The sequence below is a fragment of the Coffea arabica genome, chromosome 2e, assembly GCF_036785885.1.
Source record: "Coffea arabica cultivar ET-39 chromosome 2e, Coffea Arabica ET-39 HiFi, whole genome shotgun sequence".
NCBI lineage: Eukaryota > Viridiplantae > Streptophyta > Magnoliopsida > Gentianales > Rubiaceae > Coffea > Coffea arabica.
In genome coordinates, this window is record NC_092313.1 from 66,605,222 (window position 1) to 66,616,710 (window position 11,489).

The 11,489-nt window shown below is 35.0% G+C and overlaps 1 protein-coding gene across 4 annotated transcripts; it reads left to right on the top strand.

Moving 5' to 3' along the window:
• Positions 1 to 1,763: 1,763 nt before the first annotated feature.
• LOC140037042 (uncharacterized) lies at positions 1,764 to 6,198 on the top strand. 4 transcript variants are annotated; one of them, XM_072080735.1, is made up of 5 exons: positions 1,764 to 2,264; positions 2,968 to 3,263; positions 3,714 to 4,049; positions 5,287 to 5,514; positions 5,602 to 6,198. In XM_072080735.1, exons 2-5 carry the CDS (start codon positions 3,138 to 3,140, stop codon positions 5,824 to 5,826), a joined length of 915 nt encoding a protein of 304 aa, XP_071936836.1. In that variant the 5' UTR covers positions 1,764 to 2,264; positions 2,968 to 3,137; the 3' UTR covers positions 5,827 to 6,198. The 4 variants fall into 4 exon arrangements, with proteins under 4 accessions (XP_071936836.1, XP_071936837.1, XP_071936838.1 ...); XM_072080736.1 differs by having other exon boundaries at positions 1,764 to 2,259; XM_072080737.1 differs by lacking the exon at positions 2,968 to 3,263 and having other exon boundaries at positions 1,768 to 2,264.
• Positions 6,199 to 11,489: the final 5,291 nt, after the last annotated feature.

The window sequence follows — 11,489 nt, forward strand, 5'->3', positions numbered from 1 at the left end:
TAAATAAATCACATAAAACATAATTAAAGTAAGTAAACATATAAAACACATAGATCACATAACACGTAGGCATGAAATCTAAATGCAAAAATCCTAAAAAAAATGAATAAATATATAAACACATAGGCATGCAAGCACACAAGCAAAAAACGCACATAACGGTCTAACTATTACATTTGGGGTCCTAACTACAATCTAAAGGGGGAATTTAAAAATAATAACATAACTATTACATTTATCTAACTAAATATATTTTATTAAAAATTAAAACCTATCTATTACATAGGCTAATTAAATACATGTCTTGAATATCTATCTATTACAAAACGGCATTTAAATGCCTCTCAAATAGTCATCAAAAATTAAATAAAATAAATAAAAGTTCAAATGAATAAAATGGGTAGTTAAAGGAAAAAAGCACTCAAAACATGCAATTACACATAAAAAAATACATAGGAACACATAAGAGAATTTAAAATAATAAAAGAGATTACCTCCCTTGAAGTCGTAGCTAAATGGGGGTGAAATTTGTCCTACTTATACTTCAAAATCAACAAAATGATCAAGGTACCAATTTAATTATAAAGAAATGGAAATAATCATGAAATCTACCAATTAAAGCGCTTAAACGAAGTATAATTAACAATTAAAAAAGAAAAAAACTTGTATTTAAGAAATCAAAACTGTTAGGAACATAATTGCAAAAATTAAGAAAATTATTGGGGTCAAATTACAATTATTATGAAGATTAGGGGTCAAAATTAAAAAATAAAGATTAGGGACCTAATTGAAAGAAATCTAAAGTTTGTAGGGCTATAGTATAATTACTCAAAAATATAGGAACTAATATGCAATTACATTATCAGGTTTCTTGATAAAAAGCCATTGAGCCATTGTATTTCTTGTCTTGGGCTAAAACCCCTCTGACCCATTAAAAAGCCCAAAGGAAAGAAGCAGGCTTACCTGCCATTTTAACCAAAAAAACCCAACTAAAAAATCATGGGCTTTAGATCTCAAGCCCATATCAAACCCAACCAAAAAAATAACCAAAATCCATTACCAGAACCCATAAAAATAAACTAAAATCCACTTGCCATACCCAACCAAAATAACCCTAAACCCAAAAACTCACTTTCTCACAAAACCCAACCAAAATATTAAATCAACAAAAATCATTAAGCTTTATTTATGCCCTAAAGCTTAGAATTATTCTGCCCAAAAACGTACTTAACACATGAAAAAGAGGATTAAAACTTAATAGGGGCAAAATTGATTTTTTTTAGATTTTCGGCCATAATGAAATTAGGCAAAAGTTAGGCGGTAAAAGGAAAATTTCAGAAATTGTCATGCAAAGCTTCGAAGGAAAGCATCTTTTGCAACCTTTCTTCCGCAGCAACCCCGAAAACTTATTCAGCACACGAAAAACCAGCCATGAACTCAAGCAAACTTCGTGGATTCATCAGCAAAAACCCAACAGAAACTTCAACCCATCATTATTAACAGCACCCAAACATGATTGCATATCTTTGGAAGAACCAACAAGGAAACCAAACAGAAAAACACAGCAAAGGAAAGGAAGAAGCAAGCTTGTGGTAAATCAAAGTTGGGTCCATCGAAAGCTAATGGATACGTTTGGACTGCATAATTTGTTTTGCTTAATTTAGTGTGCAAATTTTAATTTGAAATCTTTGTTTGGACACGTAATTTTTTGCAAATGTTTTCCACAAGGGGATGCTAAGTTATACCACCAAACTAACAGACAAAAGGGGTCTTGGAGTCAGGGTTCACGTGGTGCAAGGACCCACCATGTTTTATTCAATTCTCACCCAACACCTTTACTACCTCCGTACATTTTGCTAAAATGTATCCGTTGTAAGAAAGGGGTAGTGGAAAAAGAGAACAGTCCAGAGAGCATTGAGGATTGCAGGAGCTTCCGTTTTTGCTTCAGAGATAAACTCCAGCCACCTCTCTGCAATTTCTATACCCCTTTTTTCAAGAAAAAGGTTTCATCCAAAACGACATCCGCTATCCGTGCTTTCTTTCCCCTGTTGACGTCAATTACAGTACCGCGCTTGGCACCAGTCGAGGCACAAATAGAGATCCAGATCTGGGGTAATTAATTTTGCAAGTTTGCAGCTGAATACCAGCTTTACTTTCCGGGTTATCAAGGGTAAAGAGCTTGAGCTTTCTAACTGGAGCTTGTGAGAAGGAAATTGAAAGTTGTCATCTGAAGCAATTTGCAACGAATTTGAGAACCAGGTCAGGTGCGGTTCTTTTTTTTATATAAGTTTTTTCACACATTTCCCCAATTTATGAGTCAGCCCTAATTCGAATAGGAACGATTGAATCATAAACTTTACGCATTCTGAAATTGCAATGTTGCCGCCGGCGTAATATACTTCAGAGTTGGGCGTAATTACCGCGTACAGGCACCTATAGACACGATATTTGTGAGTTAGGATGAAATTCGATGTTTATTTTAAATCGTGTTAAGGCATGATTAGGACTGGCCTGAAAGTTAATAATGCCTGCTGAAACTTAATTGGACTGATTGGTGGAGTAATCTTGACTGTCGGAGATCTTTTATTTTTTTAGGTCTGTTTTGCATCGAAAGGCCATAAACGGAATTTGTATGTTGCTGAAGTATAGTTGCTATTTCAAAAAGATAACCGAATTTCTGAGGTTTAGAAATATGATGAAGTAGGCATAACTTGTTTACATGTTGAAGTTTATAAATATGTAAGTATGCTGAAATAGGATTCAAACCTGTTATTTCCCTCTCCGGTGAAGTATAAACACATGCCTGCTCTTGTTTGAAAAAGATGTACAAGTCTAAGTCCATTAACTAATATACACGTCTAAGTCCATTAACTTATTATAAGTCTATGTTGTAATGCTATTGTAGCATTGCTTTTTGAAGAACTGGGTAAAAAATGAAAAACAAGTGAATGCTGGCTGTTTTTACAGATAAAGACCATAGGCAAGTTCCCCAGATGGTCGTCCATCTCCCTCCCCTATCCAGTAACGAAGATTGAGAATAGAAGATAACTTGGAACCAAAGCGTTTTTTAAACTACTTCATTCAAGTGGATTTTACTCATGAGCTGCATCCTATTAACACACCCTTACGTGGAGTAAATGTCCAACAAGCGCAGTCTATCATTGTCCGGTCCAGCAACCCCCGCTCGTGCATCCGAGACTTCTTCTGTCCACTCATTCACAGCATCAAATGACTACATCGAGTCCTTAGTTAACTACTTCAAGGTAAGGCCATCCTAAAATATAATACACTGTCCAAAAACAAGACTTGCGCTATGGATTTTCATGCTGCTGCCCTGCTTAGCCACCTTCATACATCTAGTTAATTAACATTCTTCGGTGTACTTGTTGAACTTGGCTAATCAATTATTGAATGTGTGCCTGTTTACTCCATTCAATTTTTATGCTAGCACCTGCAAATCACTTGATTGTTTGAGGTACAGCTTGGGGTCAAACAAATAAGTATTTCTAGAAATAAGGACAATACTTATTGGAGTTCTTCCACATATTGAGTCAGCCCTAAGGTTGCCACTGCTGCATTGGAATTGGAAATTAGTAGCAAAGTTTTGAGTCACAAAGATATATTTATCTAAAATCTGTAATTGTTTGACAGTTTAATATTCGTTTGCCAGTACTACAAACTGATATACACTTCCTTTGGTCTTTAATCTCTAGATGCCTCGTGACCATACTACCGCAAAAGCTCACTGGGATGAAAACATGGAGATACACTTCTGTATGACATACGTTGAGTGGAAAAAAAGTGGGGAGTGGAATCCAAACATCTACACCGAGGCAAACTGGATGAAACTGGCTGCCCATCTTAATTCCAGTTGGGGAAAGCAGTATATGTGGACTGTCTACCATTCGAAATACACGCGTTTGAGGAGGATTTGGCATGCATTTGCCAAATTAAAAGGTCTGCGACTCTCGGCCGAAACTGGAATTGGGTGGGACGAGAATAGGAGATGCTTTATGGCCGATGAATCTCAGTGGAGGAATCTGCAAATGGTAATCTACCATCCAAATCAAGTTAAAATTTTGGCAACAGAATTTCATGTTTACAATTTTTTCCTTTGATGCTTAATTCGTAATTGCCGGGCTGAGTTGTGACTTGTTACCTTACCGGCAATGGAATAATTTTAAGACTCGATTAGTTCTTGGCTACTATGGTAGAATATGATGAATAAGTACTCGTGTGCTAACAAATAGGTGTGTCTTGGCTTTATTAAATGATTTCTATTTGAGACATAAAGGATAATTTTTTTTATTGGACAGGAGAATAAAGACTATAACCAGTTCAGATACTTCCAGTGCGTCGACAAATATACGAACTTATCCATATACTTATATCTTGTGTGTATGAGTTGACTTATATTGAACTTATCCATATAACATCAAGTAAAATAAAAAAATTGGTATTAATGGAATTGTTATATGAACTTGTTAAAGAAAAAAAATCAAAACAAGATTATTTTAGGATGAAATTAAAAATCCAAGTAACACCTATATAATTTAAATGATTTTCTACTAACATCACAATTATTCTATATATATATATATATATATGAAACCTTAATTCATATTTATATTAGTTTGTATAGTAATTGGTAATAACAGGATTTGTAGAGCAAATGAGAATAATAGAAGTGGCAGATCCAAACTAGAAGCTATAAACCCGGTCCGTGCCCATTATTCGCAAATCTCCCCTTCTTGGAATGGGCTTCTGTGACATCATGAAATAGGCAACTACAAAAGCTTGCGGCAATGAAGCAAAGATGTATAAAAGAAACATCGCAGGCCTCAAAATTGATGAAGTAATCACCTGGTCCTGAAGTGATTGATGAACTATTTCATCAGTTGCTTCGGATGAGCAATTAATGGGGGTTTTATTGTAGTGATTTCATCATTACAATTTTTTAATTAATTAATATATGGGGGTTTTAATTAAACCCGATGATGAAATATATTGAGGGTTTTAATTTATTGTTGTATACATCTGTTTAATTAAAACCTCCACTAATCAACAAGATGAAATACTTCGCTCATTAAGTAATATATTTTAATATTATTGTAATCATAGTTCGTCATCTTGTTTGCTCATTAATTAACCTGTTTACCTAATATTTTTTTTAAGCAAATTTAGTTTGTGGGAAAAAACTAATAATACACTAATTTTGTGGGTAATTGCCTTAATTCATTAAATTCGTCAAAATTTCCACCTTAACTTTTTTGTTTTTTTGTAAAGGATGCAGTTGGGGCCATTGACGGGACACATATACCCGCTTCTGTTTCGAGTGGACAGCAGGTGGCATACACAAATAGACACGGAGTGCAATCACAAAATGTGTTGGCTGTATGTGATCATGATATGAGATTCGCATACGTGTATGCAGGTTGGGAGGGAAGTGCCCATGATGCTCGTGTTTTAGATGGGGCTCTAACGTACCCAAATCATTTCCCAATGCCCCCCCAGGTATGCGAGTTAAACCATTGTTTTTTCTATTTAGCATTAATTTTACACTACTAATGGCTATCATTTTTGACAATACGTTTGGTATAGGCAAATACTACTTGGTTGATTCCGCGTACCGAAACTTACCCGGTTTCTTACCACCCTATAGAGGACGCCAAGCGGATGTTAGTGATCGTAGAAGGGGGAGATTTGCCACGGCCAAGGAACTTTTTAATTACTGACATTCTATGCTCCGCAATGTCATTGAGCGAACATTTGGTGTTCTTAAAAGGAGATTTGCTATCTTGCGGGGCGCCATACCCCACTACATGATGACTACTCAGATAAACGTTGTTATTGCCTGCTGTGCTGTGCATAATTTCATTAGAGATCAACAACTGAATGACTATTACCTCGCCAATCCCGATATAGGAGATCTAGACACAAATGGTGCAATTCCTCCCTATCCGGAGATACAGCCACTACATTCCCCTCCCAAAGTGATTAACCAATGGATCGGTATGAGAGATGCAATGGCCAATCATATGTTCAATACCTATAGAAATACACGCCAGCGTTAATTCAATTATCGGTGAATTTATATTAATCTTTTTTTAGCTGCTAAGTTAAAAAAAACCTCTTTTTAGTAGCGTCAGTTTATGCTACCTTTGGAGAAAGGGGTATGTTGTGCCTGACTATTATGAACATTTAATATCGTTTGATTCCCATAATCCTTTCGTTTGAGTTATTTTTCACTTACTTATATAGCTGTAACCTCCTGTAAGCACTCGGCAGGTATACCTTCAAACCTGTATTTTCATCATGCAAACGGAGGCACAAAGAAGAAAACATGCGCATGCTTGTTTACTACTACCACCGCGTTGCTTTATTATTTGTTCTATGTTCTGTGCGTAAATCAGGATTTCAAATCGAAATCCTAACTAATTTTCAAAGTGAAGGCCCCACTCGTTTGACCAGGTAAGCAAATTGGGGGAATGAAGTACTTCAGCCTCGAATGGGTCTCGCATGTGTCCATCAAAATAGAACCATCCGCCACTTACTCGTTTCTGCCAGCTTTTTGTAATCATAAATGCATGTCATTTCACAATAAAATGAGTCCCTTATGTTCCAATAAACTAAATCATGCAAGTAAAAAATCTGAGGTAAATTATGTAAATTTGGCCAATCCAAACGTATCCAATGTTTTTCCAGCCAAATCATTGAATACTCAAACATCAAACCATCCTAAAACCTTTTGAGTGAATTCAAGTCATCAACAACTAGTTTCTACAAAGCATCAGGATCCATGCAAAAAAGAAAAAAAATCTAAGAACCTCATCTATGAAAAGAAAAAACTCATGTAAATGGTTCCAATATCTCATGAAAAAGCATTAAATCAACTAGTAAGGGAAGTTATTGCAACCTATAAATGGTTGGAGATGAAATCAGTTTGGGAAAACATGAAATCTTTTGCCGAAAGTGCTGGAAAGTAGCAAGAACTTTCTTTTGTAGCTTTTTAAGGAATGTGAAGGCATCAAATTCGGCCCGTGATTTGAAGACGTTTCTGAAGTTTTCTCCAAAAATTTCCAACATGAAACTTCTTCCTTAATCATCATAGATTCCCCAGAAGTTGATACTTTCTCCAAAGAAGTTCTACCGAGATCGGAATCAGACAGGGAAGGTGACTCAATCACCAACCCTAGCTCACATTTTTTACGGAAATTTTTCTGCTCTCTTTTTTTTTTCCTCTCTTTTCTTTCTTCTTTTCTCTCTATTTTTCTTTCTTCTGCCGCCTCTCACTCTTCCTCTTTTTTTCTTTAAGGCTGTGTTTTTATTCTTTTTATAGCCTTAAATCCTCCCCAAAACCTAGGATGAAGGGTAGAGGTTTTGCTGCATTTTTATGGCCATTTTAAGCCATTAGATTGGCTAGGCTTCTAGATTTTTCTGGTAGAAATCAAGAGGGCGAGGTGGCAAAGTTAGGGAAAAAAAGAAAACAACAAAAAAGAGTGGAATGAGTTCAAATTGCCAGCAGCAAATTTGGTACCATGGCTCGTTGCTGGTTTTCGTACCAGCTCAAGGGAGAAGATGCACGCGTGAAGGTTTTTTTTTTTTTTTAAATGCAATTCATTTCTTTTTTTTTTCTTTTTTTTTCAGCTTCTTTCTTTTCTTTTTTTTTATTTTTCTAAAAAAATGGTTTTTCTCAAGAAATAGAAATGAAACCAAATAAATAAAAATTTAACTAAAATGAACAAAAATAGGAATAAGATGAAGAAAAATAAAATAGTAAAATTTTTGTGTTTTGCATATCTCATGAAATTTTGTACAGATTCAGGCCAAAATTTTACCATTGGCTAACGTATTCATTGCAAGGAAGAGAAAGAAAAATCAATGTTGATGTGAAAACTCTCCAATTGAAACCAGCAAACAAAGGAAATGAAAACACAGGCCAATTGAAGTTCTAGTATAAACTCTTAAAAGAGGCTTTATGGTGGCGAGGTTAATCAATTATGGTGACGAATGGTGATTTCCGAAGATAGCAGTGGTGTTGGCCTAAGCCACCAACGATTCCTTCTCTTCTTCCTCTGACTTTGTCTTTGCCCTTTTTTTATTTTTTTTTCTATTTGATTTGTGGGAAAGTAGGAGCAGAGGGGGGGAAACCGGAAGAGAGCTTGTCTTTTTGTGTGAGTGTGTGTGATAGTGTTTTTTTTCTGTGTGTGTGTGGTCTGTCCGAGAGGGAGAAGGAGAGAGAGTTTTAGTGTGCGATTTTTTTTCTAGGAGCCGGACCGAGAGTTCAGAGAGGGAGAAAAAAGTGGTCCATTTTTTTTCTTCTTGGTGAGTGCGTTAGGATAAAAACCTAAAATTGATGGTTAGGATAAAATAGAATTATGTGTCCCATTCCCCTCCCTTTGGTCCATTCCCCTCCCTTTGATCCCTTTTTGGTAAGTGTTAAAGGATAGAATTTGGATGATGAGTTGTACTTGTACTATCCAAAACTTAGAGAGAAAGAAAAGAAGGAAAAATCCATTCAAAAAATCTGCCCAAAAATTTATTATTGCTGGTTCATTGCATGAAGAAAGAGAATCGCACGTGTGCACTGCATGTGCACGTGAAATCACAAAAAAAAAATTTCTTTTTTGCACAAACCTACAAAACAAAAATTAAAATAATCATTCAAGCAATTTAAGTGAAAAATAGCACACATGAAATTAAGAAAAATTTGGTGTCTACACTACTGCTTGTCTTCAAACAAATATCACCCATGCTAACTACCTTGGATACATCATTATTACCCATGCTCAATGAACCAAACTCACTTGCAGTGTACGTAGCAAAGAGATCTCTCCTAGAAGTGACATGGACTGCAGCACCCTTGTCATCCACCCAACTAGTGTCAGAAGAAACTAGATTAATGACACTGTTATAAAAAATAATAACAAGATCTCCATCTATGGCGGTGGGAACACAATCAGCACTACCATCTTCTGACTTTCCTGCACCATTGCTCTTATTCTCATTCTTCCACTTGAAACAATTCTTTTGGATGTGGCCTTTCTTGTGACAATAATGACATTCAACATTCTTGTATGGTGATTTGAATTTGTTTATACTCCTGCCATTGTCATTACCTCTATTCTTCTGTCTCCCCCTTTGCTCTGTAACCAAAATATTGGTCTGCGAAAATGAACCTTGAGTTTTTCTTCTCACCTTTTTATTCAAAATTCCACTTTTAGCATAGTCCATGGTCATCACACCATTAGGAGCAGAATTGGTATGTGAGACCCAAAATGTCTCTCGCGAATCAGGCAAAGTATTCAGCAACCACAGTCCAAGAATCTCATAATCAAATATTACTCCAACATTAGACAGCTGATCCAACAAATCTTGAAACTGATTCACATGGTCAGAGATACGAGTGCCTTCCTTGTATCTCAACTACATCAACTACTTGAATAAAAACAATTTGTTGTTACCAATCCTAGAAGCAAAGAGTTGTTCAAGTTTATTCCACAGTGTTCTGGCATTTGTCTTATTGGCAATATGATTGAGAACATTATCTTCCACCCATTGTTTGATTTAACCACACACTTGTTGATACTTAAAATCACATTCTTCATCAGATTTGAATTCCGGCTTTTTTGTAGCAAACACAGGCAGGTGCATACTTTTCACAAATAAAAGGTCTTTCATCTTACCTTTCCATTTGTGATAATTCAACCCATTCAACGATACTATCTTGCTTGTATTAACCTGCATAAGTCTAACAAATCAGAGCAAACTCTGATACCACTATGTTGAGAGGTATTGGGTATCGAATAATCATAACACGTAGCGAAAACCTCCCCAATTTGTTAGAACAGATTAGGAGCATTAAGCAAGACAAAAAATCAGCAACTAACAGAAGATAAATTAACCCATGAACACAAAAGAAACAACCACAAGAAGACACGAGAATTTTTACGTGGAAAACCTCTCCAATATGAAGAGGAAAAATCACGAGACTCTTGAGTCCACCACACTCCACTATCACCAATTAAAAGTAGAGTACAACTTTCCGCAAGTACACAATTGAGATATGGCCTTAAACAATCAACAAAATCACCAAATCCTAAATAAAGAACTAAAGCTATCAAAAACTTCACTAGAAAATAGTAGCAATCCGAAATTTATAACTAAAGATTGAACCATTGAAATCCAATCTCAACCATTTAGAATGTAGAATTGATGTCCTCTACATTCAGTTAAAATTTCAGGCTGATCAGACATCGTTTGCTATGTCAATCGGGCAATTTACGACAATTGCTTAAACCAAAAACTTGCTGAAATTTCTCTCCAGAATTTTTTCGGTTTTTCCCACTTTTCTGCTTTTGGAATAAACCTAATTTGACCTATAAATAGGTAGGGCATCTCCTTAATAGTCCTAGACAATTACCCATTAATTTTGGACTTTTTCACATAAGTTGGGAGCCCAAAAACCTAGCAAAAAGAAAACACTTAATCCAAAACTCAATCTTGAATCAAAGCGAATCAAAATTGTGTCACATAAGAAAACTAAATTAATGATTTAACCACACCAAAAGCTTACTCAATAAATCAAACTTTCCAAACCACTAATAAATTTAAAGTATCAAGATTTACTTTAGTTGATAGGCAATTAAGGATGTCGTAGCTCCTTGTCGTTTGATTAAACTTGATTGTCAAAAAATCCACTTAATTTGGGAGGAAAGGAAGAGAAATGGAAAGGGATTTGGAAGATGAGAGGATAAGGGTGGAAGAAGAAAAGGAATTAGGAAAGTTGCCTGAATAGCAACCCAACTAACCACTTATCTTCTTCTACTAACTTTTTCATTTTACACAAGAGATCCTCCAATTCCTAAGCTATTGGTAGTCTTATCCTGAAGGTTTCTATTTTTCTCTAAAGATCCAACCCAAGAGATTTGGTATTACATATTGAATGTAAATCTTTATTTTTTTTTTTGAATAAGATGTGGTTTATTTTAAAATGAAAAAATAATATGATAAAAATTAAAATACTACATAATAAAATACTACATAAACATATCATAATAAACGATTTTGAAATAATTTACATATCATAATAAATTAAAATACTACATAACTCATAATAAATTAAAATAAAATTAAAATACTATATAAACATATCATAATAAACAATTTTGAAATAATTTACATAACTCAAATGGTACTTGTCTAATTCAACTCTTTTCATGTTATTAAGTTTTTAAAAATAACAATTCCAGTGCATAGCTCAAACAGGATATTGTAAGTATAACTTAAGTGATATGTGTTATTTATATTTATCCACTTGCTTCATCTGTAAAGAGTTGTTTATGGTGTTGCAGAAGTTCCTCCCATAATGCATTTTAGATCCACAGGCACCTATTCTTGTTTGGTTGCTTATATTTATATGCCCTGAGGTATCAAATTTAGTTGTTCACTTGTTTGAGCAATTTTTTTCTTTTTGAGTCCTTATAGGG

What these genes read in the sequence shown, in the direction of transcription:
- LOC140037042 (XM_072080735.1), top strand. Translation starts at nt 3,138, where the DNA reads ATGTCCAACAAGCGCAGTCTATCATTGTCCGGTCCAGCAACCCCCGCT. An exon ending in CCTTAGTTAACTACTTCAAG is followed by an intron (nt 3,264 to 3,713) that starts GTAAGGCCATCC and finishes TTTAATCTCTAG; the next exon opens with ATGCCTCGTGACCATACTAC. An exon ending in ATTTCCCAATGCCCCCCCAG is followed by an intron (nt 5,515 to 5,601) that starts GTATGCGAGTTA and finishes CGTTTGGTATAG; the next exon opens with GCAAATACTACTTGGTTGAT.